The 18,259-nt window shown below is 40.9% G+C and overlaps 1 protein-coding gene across 1 annotated transcript in view; it reads left to right on the top strand.

The window, feature by feature from the left end:
- The window catches only part of LOC119722696 (TPR and ankyrin repeat-containing protein 1-like), a 52,870-nt gene extending 44,380 nt beyond the window's left edge, over positions 1 to 8,490 (top strand). Inside the window, exons 31-38 of the mRNA XM_038192948.1 lie at positions 88 to 290; positions 659 to 876; positions 1,212 to 1,425; positions 1,788 to 4,290; positions 4,882 to 5,052; positions 6,594 to 6,682; positions 6,866 to 7,049; positions 7,548 to 8,490. Coding sequence (XP_038048876.1) covers positions 88 to 290; positions 659 to 876; positions 1,212 to 1,425; positions 1,788 to 4,290; positions 4,882 to 5,052; positions 6,594 to 6,682; positions 6,866 to 7,049; positions 7,548 to 7,711 — 3,746 coding nt within the window. The 3' untranslated portion in view covers positions 7,712 to 8,490. The remainder of the gene's footprint in view (positions 1 to 87; positions 291 to 658; positions 877 to 1,211; positions 1,426 to 1,787; positions 4,291 to 4,881; positions 5,053 to 6,593; positions 6,683 to 6,865; positions 7,050 to 7,547) is intronic.
- Positions 8,491 to 18,259: the final 9,769 nt, after the last annotated feature.

Genomic DNA, 18,259 nt, shown 5'->3' with positions numbered 1-18,259 from the left:
TGTTGCTCTAGGGCCTTGGCAACCCTCAAACCCTCTGCCGATTGTTTCATGGATTTTTTTCGATTTCCCCTTATCTCGCCCCTGCAGAGAAGCGAGAATTGCAGGCCAGGGCACACCACCAGGCTGTGGAAGCGGCCCGCATGCGAGACCAGCTACCAGCCATGAGGGAGAAGTTCCTGCAAGCAGCTGGCCTGTTCCTGCAGAGTGATAGCAGCCAGATGGCCGTCAACTGCCTCTACAATGCCAGGGAGTTTGGCCTGCTGGCTCAGCTTCTGGAGAAGCTGGGAGAGGTAAGACAGAAATGCAAGTTGTTGAGCACTACACCTCATATTTATTGAAAACAAAATTTCATGCATTTAAAAAAAAAAAATGAAAAGAGAAATGAAACTGCTTTATGGTTTAATTTCAGTCAATATTAAAAGTCTACATGCTGACATAAGGGTTTTTCTTGTAGGAAAGTAAACTGGAGAAAAAGGCTTGTGAAAAATCTTGGAATGATGATCAGGAAAAACCATTGGCAATGTGGAGAGACAGAAAAACATACTCAACGAGACGGCCTGGGTGAAATTTGAAACCAGGTCACTAGGGTGAAAAGTAAGGGAAAGCACTAAATGCATTATGCCTTCTTCTCCATTCCACCTGTCTTGCTTTACCTCAGTTCTCAAAAGCTGCCAAGATCTACGAGAAGCGACTGAATCGTATTAGCGACACCTGCCGCTGCCTAGAGCTGATGGGGGATTACGCCAAGGCCTTAGACCTCCTGTGCAGCATGGGTCTGCACACCAAGGCCCTGGACCTCATCGATCGCTTCAACCGGTTTAAGCAGGAGCAGATGATGAATAAGATGCCCTTACCAAGACATGTCAGACCACCAGGGTGAGTTATCAGAGTTTTAGTCAAGACGTCACAAAGCCTCACAAGTCATTCACAAGGTCTCATATGTCCTTATTAGTCCTCACGAAAAATCATCAGGTCAATCACATTGAGTTCCAAGTCCTCACAAGTCAAAAACAAGTCCTCAGAGATCCTCATTAGCCCTCACAAGTCCTCACAAGTAAATTACAAGTTGGCCACATTCAGCACCAGAAAAGAAAACAAAATCACACACCCACATAGTACAGCACTTATGTGTTATCATACATATTATCTTGTTCAACTTCTTCCGGCATTGTATTACATATATCGCTGTTATGTGTTTGTGTGTATATCAGGGCCACCCATACCCTGAATGAGTTGATCTACAAGTCGGCAGAGTACCACTTCAAGAAGGGAGACCATGGGCAAATGCTGGATGCCTTGGAGCAATTGGAACAGTTTGAAGCCAGAGTAGATTTTCTACATAGGAGGGGACTGGTAGCTGAGGCTGTGACTATGCTGAAGGATGGTGGACGTCTTCTGGAAGCAGCCAAAATACTCAGAGAGCAGGTACAACATTGAATTTCAAGATGAGGCCCTTTTTTAGTCACCACCGGTCAGCTGCCTGATAGTCAGAGGATTCTTCCAATTTTGCCTTAACTGCCTTTTTGAATTTCAGCTCAGCCAGGGGGGACTACCTTATTGATCGACCTTGTAGACTAGTTCAATGTTGAGAGTCTAAACTGACAAGATGTTAAACAACTTATCCGCTGGCTTTCTCAAGCTTGTCGGGATGGTGATACAGTATAGGCAATCAGTGTTTTTGTTGAATAAAAAACAGCAGAAACAAAAGTGTTCCATTAAAATTTCTTTCTTGGATTAAGAAATTACTGGGTAAGTTAATAATAAAAACCTATTCTTTATCTTCGCAGGGTAAGCTTGAGGAAGCCTGCACCATCCTAGAATCATCAAGTTATCCTGAGTTTATTGCAGAGTGTCGACTGAGCCAGGCAAGGAAGTTCCTACTAGAGCCAGACAGTGTGGCCAACCAGGCTTCTGCCGTCTCACTTCTCACCAAGGCAGAGAGCCTGTTCAGCAGATGCAGTGACTCTGTCATAAAAGCCGAGACGCTGCTTCTCCTGGGAAAGGTGCAGAAGGATGCCAACAAGATCCGTGAAGCCAATCTCTCCTTCAATAAAATGTCTCACACAGCTGGGGAATCGGAATGCACTGATTACCTGATCAAGCTCTCGCCACCCAATGCTGATAATATCAAGAATAGGATCTTCCATCAGCTGGAGAAACTCGTAGAGCTGATCTGTGCTCTGTTTGAGAGCACTAATCCTGGAGAAGAGCGGCAGAGACGATCCTGCGAAGTCTTCTTTGGTTTGCGTCCAGGGGAAGCTGGTCATCTGCACATCCAGAGGTGCGAGGGAGCCAGAATCTTGTCTGCCTTGGATAAGAACATGTTGCTGTTGAGCGAGGTTGAGGCTGTAAAGGCGCGAGAAGCCATCGCTAAGTATTACCTGATTCCAAGAGCCCTAGGGTGGGTGAAGAAGATACGTGAGCTGCTCAGTGGGGAAATAAAAAAGCTAACTCAGTGCGTTGATTATCAGATTGGGATGCCATGCTCAAATGGCCTAAACACCTGTCAACAACTCCATTTGCCATACTCGTTTCACCACGTACTGAGTCGGGTGAACTACCTTGTCCTGCTGATTGAGATTGACAACATTATCGAGAAGGCCTCCCGATTGTCCAGGTTCAAGTCTGCAGACAAGCTTACAGTGGAGATTGAACAGAGTCATCTAAAGAGTGCCAAGAAGTGCAAGGCATTGTATAACATTTTCTTCCCCGAGCACTGCCACCAACGCTTCATTGGCGAATCAGTCCAAACAATGCAAAAGCTTCTCAGACTTGTACAGCATCCCTCCGTCGGAAGACAGCTGAAGGCCTTTGCTGAGAATGAGCGCAAGAAGGTTGACCGTAAGCATCAGAGGGCAGACACAGATTTGTACTTAATGTGTCATGGTATTGACCTTCTTATAGGTGAGAAGCCAACAGTCATGAAAAAGTTGGTTACCCGGGAAGAAGATGACTGCTTCAGTTGGCAAAAGAAAGAAGGATGGAATCATCCTAAGCCATTAGGAATGCACCTGCTGCATTCTAATGATCCACGGAAGGGCTTCCAGATCCTGAGCTACAAGCGACACCATTTGGAATCTTTTGAAGATCTCTACACAAAGCGTGATGCAATGCAGTCCCTTAGTTCGTTCAATCGCTTCATGGGCACTATGGTTAAAAAGCCGGTTTATCCTCTTCTTCCATCCATTAGTAACACAGTGGCAATGATAGAGGTGTATGTCACCATGATGTTAACTCTTGGAGCAAAGACACAGCAGTGTGCTGTAGCCATACCGGCGAGTTACCTAGCCCAGGCTTCCTTCCTTGATGCTATATGCGCTCCAGGAAAGGGACATGCAATGTATACTGCTGTGAGTGACACATTGCCTAATAAGGACACCTCTGGCCAGACTCGCCGTTTATCTCGTCTGATTTGTGGGACATCTATGGAGGGCAGGGATTTCAATGTCTTGGCAGATGCCTTATCAAGCGTTGAGTACATTCAAACTGGAGAGGCTGAACGCACACTGGTTCTGGTGCTTGTGATGCTGTGTAATGCTGGGATGGCTCTACCTGTACAGATCATTAGAGATACACGTGAAGCACTGCAGTCCATAGCTCCATCTGAAGACCATCTGCCAAAGAGAGTCTACACCGCTCTCTGCAGAATAAGGGAGGCCCAGGATCGTCATGATGCCCTCAGTATTCTGCAGGAGCTCCTGAAGGCTCGTGGCGATGAGTACCTCAGAGAATGCAGATGGAGTCCGCGCATGCCTCCCCGAGGATCGCCTGGGTTGGAATTCCGCAACTTGAACCTCAAGACCTTCAGCAATGTACAGTTTGAGACACTTCCTGCAGTATCCCCAACTGTCTTCACTGTACTGATGGAAGGCAGCATCCGTCAGAGAGGGAGAGACTTGAACGAGGAGGAAGACAAAAGTACTGCTGGGGAAAGGGAAGTGGAAGGTGACCTTGACGTGTCTGAAGAAGAGGTTACCAAGGCCCAGAGGGAACAGGAGACCCTGCAGAGAGAGCGGGCTACAAGGGTCATCATGGGATACTTAAAATCCAAGAGGCTTCTTCGCGTAGCCAGCCTCTTGAGATCATACGGCTACAGTACCATCCGCATCAGACCGGAGGTCCAGTCCAAAGTAGAGACAACAGCCACTGCCTGGGTGTCCCAGCAGCTCTGGGAGTTCCTGCACACTCCCACACAATGCGCCATTTGCAATGTCAGTCTGAGAGGGGTCGAAGATACAAGACATGAACTGGAGGCACTGACTGAAGAAGGCCATGACAACGATGAACCAGGTTTGTGTTAATGCTATCTAGTTTTTTTTATGCATCTGTTAAACTGTCGTAAAGTCAAGCCTGTCACATCAACAAATATTCTACCAATTTATTTTCAAGGTAATTTGCTGAAGCACAGTATCCTTAAGAGAACCATCTCCGATACCACTTGCAGAAGCTTATATACAGTGATTGTAGTGTTAAAGCAAATGTTCGCTGCCCTTGCACCATTTAGGAATTATCTTTGTAGCTTTCTTATTTAGCTCATTGTAGCCATTTGACCATTAAGTTGTGTATTGATTGACTGCCACATGCAAAACAGGAATTGAACTGGGCAGGAATTGCTAATTGTTTAAACACAAAATCTGTTACTTCTCTGAAAATCATTGAACATCAATAGATGTGAATCATACTGGCATCCCACTTTGTTTACATGTGAGATTTCCTGCGAGAGCTTAGTGGGAAAGAGAACCAAGTAAGAAAGTCCCCTAAGAAAGTGCACATTCAAGCCTATTATCAAGTCTGTTGTCAGAGAATGAGTCATTTCATGTGCAAGGTTACGCAACTGTACACAGATGAACTGTTTCAATTGTTGCATGGAACTTTTAACAGGTGAAGCGGTCTCAATGCAATCAGATCTGGGGCCAACGTCAGAAGCAGATGGCAGGGATGATCTACCGACCCAGGAGGAGCACAAAGCAACAGCTTTCCATCAGCAGAGACATCAAGATTTCATTCACTATGAAAAAATGCTCCATGATGAGGTGTATCCATTAATGACAGGTATGGGCAGTGTTGCCAACAAATGGGCCTGCATAGCCGTGTGAGGATCCTGTCTCCAAAAAGCAGGCCCCCTGAACTCCTCTGAATTTTGAGGAAAAAAATCTACGGCAGAGATCCCCTGCACCAGAGAGCTTCTAAAGTTCAAAATTGGTGTGTCACAATAAAACTTCCTGCACAGGTTGGAAATATTTTACGCACCTAGTACCCTGGATCCGCCACTAACACCTATTGAGTTGACAATGTTTTTTTGTTCTAAAGTGACATAAATATAGATTAAGGCATTTTGTAAGAGGGCGCTCTATAGGTTCGAATTGGTTCTGTTTATTCTGAAAAGAGATGGCAGAGGGGAACTATGTTGGACATGCTGATCACTCAATGCATACACTGCCATGAATCTGCTAATTACTAAATCAACTTACTGGGCATAATATCAGTAACGGCAATTTCAATAAATGAGCTAAATCCCATCCAGTACTCCAAATGTGACAAGACACTCTAGTAATATACATGTACAGTAAACTTGAAACACAACATAGAATTTGAGTGGCCACAAATCCATGAGAAGCAGAACTTAAAATCCGTTTGGCCGCCACTGCTGTCTCTATGGCAACAGACTTTAGCCTGGCCCTTGCCTCCAAGGCATAAACACTAACTTCGAGTGGTAATGAAACACTCTAAACATGCTAGCTCCCCCCCCTGCCTATCCTCCCTAGTTGCTAATAAACAGACCCCTGGACAGACCACCAGAGCTAAATAAGTGAGTGACCACCTGTCTGTGGAATGTCCACCCAGGACCATGTGGGCAGCCCTAGGCTGAGTCACCTTGTGTAGGGACAGTGTGTGCAGTACATAGGCATTCCCTTTACCCAAGTTTATAGAATAAAATGAACAAACTTTTCTATCTACATTTATGCTCTATGCTACCATTCATAAAGTTACTAAGTGATTATACATACAGTTAAACAAAAGTGGAAGATATATCTGAAAAACTATTCTAAGATTTTTGAGACACCAAGAAATTGGGGATTACAAGTCCCAAGTTAAGTTACAAATTCACTAACTAAAATCCTGACGAAGGAATTGACCATCAATGCGGACACCCCATAAAACTCTGACTCTTCACTGAAGTGTAGAATGTTCAGAAACTAAACTTTGGCAGAAAGCCCAAAAGTAGACAGAAAAATATTCATTCATGTGACTGCCAAGATCCCAACAATAATTACAGGGTGTTATCAAACTTGCGGTAATCTCTACTCATTGTTACTGTCAAGAGAACTCAAGGCTTTGGGATAACTTCAAATCATTTCTAAATCTACAGGGTATATTCCATTATAAAATATCACAATGTTAGTACATACCTGAAAAGAGATGGCAGAGGGGAACTATGTTGGACATGCTGATCACTCAATGCATACACTGCCATGAATGACCAGCATAGCCAACACAGTCAGCCCTCTGTCCACTTGGCTGGGCAGTACCATTTAGGGACGGGGGTTCCTGTACCCTACAATTTTGTCAATTTTTTTTAAAATCTCTTACAGAGGTTGAAAAATTACTTCAGGAGCTTCGCCTCCCCACCCTAACAGCAGGAAACTCTGGAAACTCAGACAACTTCAAATACTTTGAAGACGTAGGTATAAAGTTTGAAGGTTTTTTTCATATGCTGTCTTTTAAATGCAGTTATTACAATGCCTACTGGCTCTCAGAAATCTCTGAAGAAGCAAGTGAGGTAGTATCCTTCTTATATTGCTCAAAGCAATTTTTGTGCAATCAATGCAGAAAACAATGATGTGAAATGTTTCTCGGTTGACAGACTTTGTGTAGAATAAGGCAGGACCTCACTGACAAGATGGCGGAGATCCAAAAGCAACTGGCCTTTGAAAAGCTTGCAGAGGTCAGGTACATCATGGAGCAGCTCACAAAGGCGCACCAAACGAGCAAGGAAAAGCTTGAACAAAAGAGAGCAGCAGCGCAACAAGACAAGACTGCTAATGAAGGTATGGGTGATATTGTCCTCAATTTAGGAATAGAACGCTGCAATCTTGGGCTGAGCTGTCAGCTGTCATGCGTAACCATTGGTGAAAAACAAGCAGTTATAAAGATCAAACAACACCGAGAGATCAGTTATTTCATAATTCATGATGTGTTTGTTTTATTGATATAGCTTTCCTAATCAAGTGATAATTACTAGTCCACAAAATATTGAAAATCTATTACACGCAGTTGACAAGTAATATCTGTTGAGAATGTTTTAAGTATGGTATGAGTGCCAATTGATTATGATCACCACTGTTGCATGGTTAGGATCGAGTGTAGGAACTAATTTTGGGATACTACCTGGAGCTTTATATTAGGTATTACAGACTGGTTGGAAGTTTGACTTCCTGACTTGTTCATGTTGGAACATTGACAATTAAAGTAAGTGTGTTTTTTCATAATATGTATGAAGTGTTATAAGAACTCATATGTGATGCTCTTGTTTTTTGTGTTCTCAGACATCAATGAGGCAGACGCCATATTTGATGAGGAAGAAGAAGCAGACGAAGATAAAATCCTGCCTGTCGCCGAGCAGCCAGACAAGCGAAAAGGGGGACGGAACAAGGGGAGGGGCCAGAAGAAAAAGGGGAAAGGGAGTGGGCAGAGGAACAGGAGACGATAAGTGATTTGGACATGAAAATAGAATGTCATCATTCTTTCTTTTGGGTTGTCTGGTTCCCTGACCTGACAATTCACCGAAGCCTAGACATCTCAATTGTAGGTCAGGTAACTGCAGGGGCAAAAAACAAACATGACGGCCCTTTTGCACAGCTCGGCTTCATTTCCAGTTTGGCTTTATCATTTATAGCTTTAAATGTTCCTATAAAGGTCTATGTAGGTCAGGTAACTACAGGGGCAAAAAACAAACATGACCGCCCTTTTGCACAGCTCGGCTTCGTTTCCAGTTTGGCTTTATCATTTATAGCTTTTAATGTTCCTATAAAATTTTAATATAAAATTCACTTGCTTCATATATCATACAGGCTGATATTTTTGTTAGAAAACATTGACTAATATTGACCTAAAATCTTTAAAGTTAGGGACTCATATAGCACTGTTAGCAGGCAAAACCAAAATGAAGACCACACTGAGTTTTGGAAAATCCCAGTAACCGTCGTCAGAATCAAAATGGTACATGACGCAGCAAAGCTTGCCCCTCGTACGATTTCTGTGCATACTTGATGCACAAAATCATCGTTAAATTTCAAATTTTCTAAATTCCAGCAATAAATATGAACTCATTTTCAAATTTTTTGATTAGCAAGGCAGGTAGATAAAACCTATTTTATACCCGGAAATTCCCGGGCGCTATCCGACATTGTCGACAAAATGCGTTCGTCAAACTTCGAACATTTTTGGAAACGAGAGGCATTTCTCCCATTAGTCACATGATGTATATTTATATATATATATATATATATATATATATATATATATATATATATATATATATATATATATATATAAGTGTAGCGGTTAACTGACCTAAGATTCATCATAAATAGTCAGAATCTTTTGGGTGCGCGCTCCTTGCCTTAAACCCCTGGTGTAAACAGCATAAAAACTGACTGTCCGTAGAGTTTGCAGATTCTGCAGAATTTAAAGTTCTTTCCCTTCGATGGGATCATTTATGTTTCATTTCAACAACAAAAAGAACAGTGCATTAGTCAGTTTTGAAAATAAAGTAGCAAATGTTCTGTACCTACACTGAGGTGGAATGAGGGAATTTTGGTAGGAGAGTATGCAGACTTGCTGGTCTTTGGAAACCAAAGAATTCTGCATTATTCTGCATGGGGGGGGGGGGGGTGGTAAGGGGGGGGGTAATTATCCCCCCAATATTTTGTAAATACAGCCCTTTTCTATTCTATTTTTTCACCAACGCTTAACCCCCCCCCCAAAAAAAATATTTTGTCAAGGCTGCCTTTTTTTTTAAGTGCCCTTTTTTCCTGAAACAGTGCCCTTTTTAAAAGTAAGTGTTGGCCTTTTTGGTGCCATCGGCCATTGCAGGTGCCTTGTTTGTTAATTTCGGGCATGTATCGCCGTTAAAAGCACCATATATTGTCTGTTAGTGTGGAGTTAGAGTGGATAATCATCGGTTTTGAATAGCACCCCCATCGACAGATGGTACCAGCCCCCCCCCCCCCCCCCCCCACCACCCACTATTTGATTTAACGGAGGCCAAGTGTCTGCCGAAAAAAACATGTCTACACTTCAGTACGGATGAGCATGAGCAAGTGCCCTTTTCAAAACATTTTAAACCCCCCCCATAAAAATGACCGTGCTACGCCACTGTTCTGTATTCTGCGAACATATAACAGTCAGCCAACGCTGGGATGGCTGGCAAAAGTCTTAATTTCTGAATTGGTCAGAAGTCCCCTGCATTAGCATGCATATATTTAACGTGGTCACAATTAAGGCTTTAGTGACCATTGCAGCCAGAATCAGTAAGCATAGAAATGTGGGCATTCTCATCGCCCACCTTTGTTTCTGGTAAGAACTCATTGCAAATCACAATTCTTTTGAAAGTCTGATCACACGGTTCATGTATGGAGATGTGAACAAAGACAGCAGCACCTTTTTGTTTGATGTATTATTTTAAATTTTAAACATTGCTTAATTTAGAAAAAAAAGATTACTTGGCTTCTACTTTAAGCATTATAGTTAGAAAATAGTGTTATACTTTAATTATTGCTCTTCAATTAGCTGGCAACACGTTTATTTAGGAAAAATATGTTTTTTGTGTTTTGTTGTAATGGGATATGTGTTTTTTATTGGAAGGGAATAAGGAGTCATATTACAGTAAATTCTGTTCCATAAATGAATTTTTTCTGCCATACATGTGCCTGCGTTTTTGCCATGCTAGTGATACATTCTGTTCTAAATTCAGTTTTCCTTGCAGAATTTATGCAGAAAAGTACATGATATCTAATTTCTAGTCATTTCCATTCAGTACATGCGGGTGCTCATGCCCAGGTTTTGGCAGATTAGTCGGTTCCACACTTGTCAGTTTTATGTTCCTATAGGAAAAATGTGGTTTGGGGGTTTTCTTGTTGGGGGATATTAGGTGGAGGGAATAAGGAGTGGTATTGTCAATTAAATGGCTTTTCCATTATTATTTTTTGCGCCCTCGTTTTTGCCACTCTATTGATACATGTACTGTCTGTTTGAAATTCAATTTCCTTGAGAATTCCGTGTCTAAGTGTACTTTCTCAATGCAAAAAAACCCCGCTACTTACTGAAATGAGCAAAGGGATTAATTCAAACCCTCAGCCTGATGGGTAATACGTTGTGTTGTCTATTCTCTACAAGAGTGTTTTGTTTCAGAATTATACTTTTGTCAGCCACATTTTGCCAGCACATATTTATTTTGAACAGCTCAAAAGGAAAGAAAAAAAATACATTTATTTTAGGAATTTTTCAGTACATGGAAATACTCCTGGCACTTTTTCCCCCAGGTTTTAAAGTCATTGCTGAGCTTTTGAAACGTTTGATAGTTATAGATAGTTGTATCTGTACTTTGTTGATTAGGGGGGGGGGGGGCGGTAATGAAGAGTTTGATGTTATGGAAAAGCAAAAAGCATGTTCCGAACAGAACATTTTTCTCCTCAATCGATCTTAGTAGATCCTGACTTTTTGTCTTTGGTGGCATGGTTACTAGATTTGTTGGTAAAAATGAAAACGCCATTACCCCCCCCCCCCCCAAAAAAAAAAACATTTTAGCATCACCAAACAACAAATGATTACATTTCTTTTATTTTCTTTGAACCAGAGACTTGTCGCAGAAAACTACAAAGACAATGAAGAATATTTAAAACTAAATTTTGGCTTGATAAGAAGAAAATAAACACATTTCAGCTAAAAAAAAATATTTATAATTTTTCAAGGATGAGTCAATATTTACACATTAATTTAACTCCAACTCATCGCAATAAATTTAGGAAATAGGAAAAAGAGGCTTCAAAGACGAAAACAACAAAACACATATCCCCTCTCTATTCAATCTGATGACAAATAATGTCAAAAACAACACTGGTCCCATCCCTCGTTATCTTCTACTAAAAATACAGCCCTGTTTGGATTGATTCTCAGGAATACTCTCTTATCGTATACTTTCTTGTCGCTCATCCCACTCAACAATATTCCCTTGACCTAGCCAAGCAATCGTTATTCCCTGGTTTATGCTTTTCTTGTTATGCTAAATTGTTAATTATTTAATTTGTCGATTCTGCAGACCACATTTTTGTTTTGCTTCAACATTAATTCCTAGTTTCCTTGCTTTACTGACATTCAGACTGTTTCGTTTGATTTGTCTTTCATGTTCATGATGTTCAAGGTTCCCTGAGTTTTCTCCTCTGTCTTTTTGTTATTGTTGATTTATGACGAATGAATAAAAGACATGAATTAATCAAATTATTTGCCTAAAAGTTCAACAACAACATTCCAATGTAAAGTAATGTTTTGGGTTTTTTTTGCAATTGTTTCATAATATTTTAATTTTCAAAGCCTTATTGTTGTTTACAATTGCTCACTTAATATCTTTCTGAGGAAAAAATAATTTAATTTGAAGATGAAGTAATTTTATTAAACTTGTCATTCAAACAGTAATTGTCTGCTAAAAAGGGAGAACTTGAGGAGGAATTTCCAGCAAATTTGAACAATATCACTACTCTTGCCACTGGGTTTATACTTCATGCTTGATCAAGAAGAGATATTATGGCCTTATTAAAAGGAGAAAATGGAGTTACTTTAGAAATATCTTATATTATCCCGATTTTTCTTGTGACGAAGATGAAATAAAGTAAAGGAGTTCTCGATTGACCAGGCTATCAATATATATATATATGACTTGTTCCAAGAGGTGTATTTATCTTGATTTTTGTTGACAATCTCCAGTTTCTATAAGAACATTTACACACCCTACAGGAAGCATGTTAAATTTGGCATTGACACACGCGTGGAGTATCTGTCAATTACCAAGAATTACAACCGCAAACCAGAGGAATATTTCAGAGATAATAGGCACGTGCCTGCCACATAACTTCACCCAAAAGAACAATAGGACTAAATGCGCCTCGGCAGCCACGCGCCGACCGAGCGCGTGCCTGCCACATAACTTCACCCAAAAGAACAATAGGACTGAACGTGCCGCGTGCCGACTTGGGGTTCAAAGGTCAAACAACTTGTACACAGCCAGGGGCCAAAAAAAGGTTGTATTCAGCCAGGGCCCAAAGACACCTTATTAGGAATTCACAGGTGTTAATCTCTTTCATATCCAAATAACCCTTCAATTTACTTCAGACAATGCCGTAGGGAGAAAAATCGATAGCTTGAGTCACGTCGACAAAAACATTTTGACTTGGCTACAGAAAATACGTATTTGAAGCCTGGGGCCAATTTTATATTAATTTATTTATTAATTTTAGAATGCAAAAGAGGGGAAACTTGGGGTAATTTAATACATTGAGTCATGTCGACTAAAACATTAAACTTGGCCATAGAAAATAGATTTTTGAAGCTCCGAACCAGATAGTTTAAACTATATTATTAGGGAGAGATTCAGAATACATTTTCCAACAAAAACAACACGTTTGTTTACAAGTAAAAAGGTGCGAAATCTGGACATAACTTCTTGTGAATACAGCTGACTAAAGTGGCCACAGAAATTAGTTTTTTAAGCCTATAAACCCAGTCAAGTTTAAATTGAAAAGTGGGGTAGACTCCGAGTACATTTTTTCAACTATACCTGTTATTTTTTGCAATTTTCAAAATGTAAAGATAAGACACTCGAAATCTGGCTGGACCCAAAATCTCATAAATGGGGAGGTATTTTTCTTATAAATAGCACGAGCAAGTATGAAGGGGATACACAATTATTTCCAGCAATTTAAAAAAAGAAAGATGTTCACTTACCTCCGAAATTGTTTTTGACTTACCAAATGTCGAATTCTGAACTTGTCCACTCACGATAAATTCCACAGAAAAATTCCACACAGGCAGTTCATGAATCCATGACACTGGAGTTTGAGATGTTTCGCAGTTTTGTTTAGTTCATAGTTCAACTAACTTAACCTATATATTTATCTCAATTTCTTGAAAATATTAGTTCAGCTCTTGAGTGCTCATCGCCCTTCGAAACAGAGTTCGCCGACATCTACTACTGTTCGGAGCTCAATTTAGTTTTGTCCCATGCAGAGCAGATGCAAATTCAGAGTTTACGATAGTTTGGCTCATTTTTAACAAAGTCCGTTGAGCGTAGTTACAAGTTTGGTTCCGTAATAACGTACGAGAACTGAGTAGTAACACCTAGAGTGCTTCGAATTTCAAAAGGGCAGTGGCAGGATAGAAACCCAGTGGTGCCTTTATTTTCAAAAGTTTACTGAAGGTTCATTTAAAAATATACAGTGAAACTCACGACTCTGCAATGGAAAGAAAGAAGTCCGAAATTAAGTGCAGAACCTGGAGTCCAATGAATTCCAAAGGGCAGCGACAACAGCAGCGTAATCTCGCCCGTGGTTGTAGCACAGCCAACCCTCCCGTATTTTGAAGCTCGCCTCTCCCAACGAAATGCTCCACAGAAGTCCACAACTCCACGCTTAAGTCTTGCTCATATTAATTACCTTTGAGCTAGCGAGATTAGTACTTCTGTACATTAAACAAAATCCGCTGAGAAATGCAATTTTTGTGGACAACAGAATAGTGCAAGTCCATTCTCTCCGAATTTTCTCTCAATAATACTTCGAGCTTGCTCGCGCCAATTGCAGAAAGCAGCCGAAATTGAGTGATTAGGCTAGATATTGAAATTACATGTATATAATTCCAATCTTCTATGTGTTCATACGCGACATGACTTTTCGACTGAATCAGACGAAACGTAATATTTTGAACGCTCTGTCAATTCGTCAAACGTTTTACACTGCATTCGCATGCAAGAAAATTAGAAATTTGGTACCTTTGAGAAAGATGTCTTTGTAATTTGATTAAACAATCCGGCCTATTTTCTTTTAACGAGTAGAGATATCGCTATCAGACCGGCCGAGGTGGTCACGTACACGCGCAGAGAATGCTTCCTATTGGTCGGAAGTGGAACAATAAAAGTTCTGATTGGCTGAGAAAGCGCTGGTGTTTACATGGGTTTTACGAAACCTGGGTTTCGTTCCGGCTTGCCTCCTGTTATAGTATTTTATTCATGCTGCGTACAATAAACTTTGTCAACGGTTTGACGCTTTGTGTCATGTCAACTCTCTGTTGTTTTGTCGAGGCTTTTTTTTGTCACGGGGGGATGGGTATAATAATGTATGGGTAATAATAATGCACTGTATATTTTTTGTACAGAAATTAACAAAATAAGCTGCAACAACTAAAGTTTAACAGACACCAGTTAAACAAATGCACCAGTATAAATGTAATTTATAGAAATTTATGTTGCTTGGGGGGAGAGGGCCTAATAAATAATAAAGCACAGGATAGGGCCGGGATGGATTGTGGGAAATTAACTTCAGCGCGGCGGAACGCAAAGCGTCAAGCAAAAAGTTTGGGCAAGCGCTTGCATAAGTGAGTTTGTGAGTAGCCGTGTGGGTGGTTGAGTGTGTGGGTCTCTTGTGTGAGTGAGTTCTGAGTGAGTAAATACCTGTGAATGAATGGGTGATAAAGATTTGGAAACGAGTATCCGGAATCGGAAACTCGGGACGCGCACCACACTGAGTATAGGCCTAGTCTTCGGTTTCGGTAAACCGTTTAACCGTAGCGATGTAGCATGAATTTAGGTTTTATGAAATACGGACTCATTGGTGGTATTACGCATGCTCATGCATAGATAATTAGGAGAGGGACCGGTCACGTGAGAGGGTTTAACCAATAAAATGGAAAAAGAGTCCGATATTCATACGAGTCCGATTTTCATATGACAACGGTACGAAAGTATCAGCTCGATTATTCGATTCGATACTGAGATCCGTGTCTGTGAGAAAGCGTGAGTTTGAATTGATGAGCCATTGACTGAGTTGTGTTCGATAGTTGATCGTGAATGATGAGTGATGAGAAAGAGAAAATATCGATTCGAGCATTCCATACGACACAGGTCGAGACTCGAGTCTGTAAGGGAGTGTGAGTTTAAATATTGAGCTTTTATAATTTTGATAAACTCTATCATTCAAGTCGTTTTCTTCAAAATGCCTCATACTTCATCGACAGTATCTTTTTCCATCATCGTCAGTCTCTCAATGACAGCAGGTTTTGAAATTCAACATCAGCAGGAAAGAGACCACCACTGTCACAAATTTGACAAATTTCTTTCATCAATTAAGCGGTCGTCTTCATAATTATGATAATCGTCAATTTAGCCCAAAGTAATTCATCCTGTATTCAAGAAAAGCAGCTTCTTTATAAGAAAAAAATGTTCTTTTTGGTTAGCGCTACATGCCAGATGTAAGACAGTCTTTCGAGCTGCAAAAATCTAAGGGAATATATATGTGATTAGTTTACTTGTAGAGAATCTTAAATCTTCGGTTCATTTTCGTTGTTCGGTCAGTTGTTGGTTAAGATGGCCCATATCATAAGTTGATATCAATGAATAAAATAATAAAGCCATCTTTTGCAAGATGTTGCTGCACCATGCAGTTCACCAACGTTTTGGTCATGATTGGCAGCCATAACGCCAGGCCATGTGGGCAGATCTATAGCTGTTTTTTCGTCATCCATATACCCAAGATTACAAATTTCGAAAACTAGGCATACTTCTGAGTAGCCTGATTTACGAACGTAACTCGTATCATGGTTGTCTGGTAGGCTACTATGTCACTATTTATGTACTATGTAGGCCTGTTAAAATGTTTGATATATTCATACCACTAAATGTTCTTCAAATGACAAATTAGGTTAGATTCAGCCCAAAATTTCAAATGTAACGGGCACGCGCACTTGCAATTTATGCATAACTAACCTCGTTTCCATGGGTACGATATTGCTGCGCCATGTTGTTTCCCACCATGCCATGTGCGATTTTATGGTTCCACTACAATCATAATCATAGGAAACAACCCAAAATCGGACACAAAGGAAGCCCCCTTGTGAACAGGGTGGCAATGTTTTTCACTGGAAATGAAAAATTACGACCTATACCAGCTACGAATTTTGCCAGAGGTAGCCACGTAATTTTGTTTTAAATTCCCCTCTACCGAAACCACCCCTAAAACGGTTGCCAATCCCTGGGCCCAGGTTTTAAGTACCCCCCTCCCGCCTCTATGCGAAATAGACCCACAATTGGTGGTTTTTTTTTACAAGTCGCCCGAGTTTGAAGCAAATGTTTGATTTCCATTAATGTTTCTACAATAAATTCCAATTAGAGGCGCAAGGATCTCTTATTCAAAACTACCTGTGAGATCACAAAATATTAATGAACTCGCGCGCAGTAAATTACAGCGTATTGGTGATGTGCACCCTTATGCTAGTGAGGGCCAGGGAACGCCAACGCGCACTGTCAACTTTGTGTAGCGCCATCAGTCGTTGAGTATAATTTTCTAGGATATGCTTTACACCCGCGCCCGTTGAACTTGCCGTTGCAACTGATTTGCTCTAATAAATTTAATTCATTATTTTTTTGCCCGCTGGTGTCAACGCTCAAAACCAATAAATTGATACGAACGTAAGCGAAAGCCCTCTGTCACTAGGTGTACTAGGTGAACCGTCCATCGTATAATGTTCGGTCTTCAAGACAGGAATAATATGCGTATGCATAAGGTTTTATATTGAATTTTGCAAAAATACGTTTATTGATTTTGGCAGGCATATATACGTGAAAGTAAGTGAAATTGATTAAGTGGAAGTAATGCTTTTATTGGTAAGACATGCTACACAAGTTAACAGCTAATAGGGAAAAGTCTTAAATAGGCAAGTTCTATTTAGTTGAGAATACCGAATTCCATAATGATCAGTATTTTGGTCACGTCACTTACAGGTGCAGACCGATAACTACGCCCAAAATTACCTTTGCAGACCTAATCACAAATTCATGCCTTCCATGTTTTTGTCATAGGAGCATTTGTGTTCCATGTACTGGAAGGTTTGTAAAAGGGAAGGGTGAAAACCGAGCACAGGAGTATGGGCTCGCGTATTTCTGTGAAATTCGGATAAAATTGGGCCCTAAAATTGCTTTATTTTGCAATGGAGCGCAGGCATCATTTTTTAATATGGCGATGGACCACAGGACTACTTTAGGGAAAAGTCTTTAAAAAAATCATCTTTGAATGGATTTTCCCCAAAAGTCTTAGGATTACCACCCGAAGTGAATAGAAAATGAAAGATAATGAAATAAGCTTTAATTTGATGGGTGTTCCAAACACCTTGGAGAATTGCGAGCATTTTTAATAATTTGTGGAAGTGCGCGTAATTATCACTGAGGTCTAAGGGAGTCGACTTACTAGTCTGCACCCTCACATTAATGACGATATATGAGTTGATGAAGTTTGTGTGCGCCCCCTAGCGGGCTTAATAATTACAATGGACTTCATCACTAATCCCTCTCAGATCCGTCACGAACACGTCCCTCCTTCCAACAAGTACAGCCATTGGACAACGAGATACAAAAGTGAAGATCTTATTAACCACTTCAGCATTACATGTATGTGTAATAATACCAGCAAACGGTCCGAGATGAAATTTCCTTTTCTTGAGGGCATATATATACTGATGGCAGACCCTAATAGGCTTGCATCGCCGTGTGTCATCGCCTAGCAGCGCCGGGCCCAGTATCCGGCTTTTGTTCGGCCCCTGCGCCTCCAAGTTTTAGACAATGGAGCCGAGTGACTTACGAAGAATCACTCTGGTTTTGCATTTCACGTTGGAGGGGAAAAAAAACTAAACTGGCTATCTATCTGTCCGTCACATGTCACTCTTTGTTTTCTGTAGAGTCATGGCAGTGAGCCGTCTTTGTTATCTTTCCAGTCAGTGGTGACATCGAACTCATGATTGAGTGCCTTTACCGTGAACTTCGATCAATGAAGCCGATCTTTGTTCTGATTCCTCCATGCCTGGCAGTCATAAAGTGTTAGTCATGTTTCCCCAACCTCGTCCCCAGGGTGTCGAGCAGTACGCGCCCACCACTACCTGCTCTCATCTCTCATGCACCCTGGTATTTCATTTGCATGTGCAAGATTTTTGAACACGTATGCAAATG

Source organism: Patiria miniata, unplaced genomic scaffold (genome assembly GCF_015706575.1).
Source record: "Patiria miniata isolate m_02_andy unplaced genomic scaffold, ASM1570657v1 HiC_scaffold_16, whole genome shotgun sequence".
NCBI classification, from domain to species: Eukaryota; Metazoa; Echinodermata; class Asteroidea; order Valvatida; family Asterinidae; genus Patiria; species Patiria miniata.
This window is presented reverse-complemented; position numbering and strand designations above follow the sequence as displayed.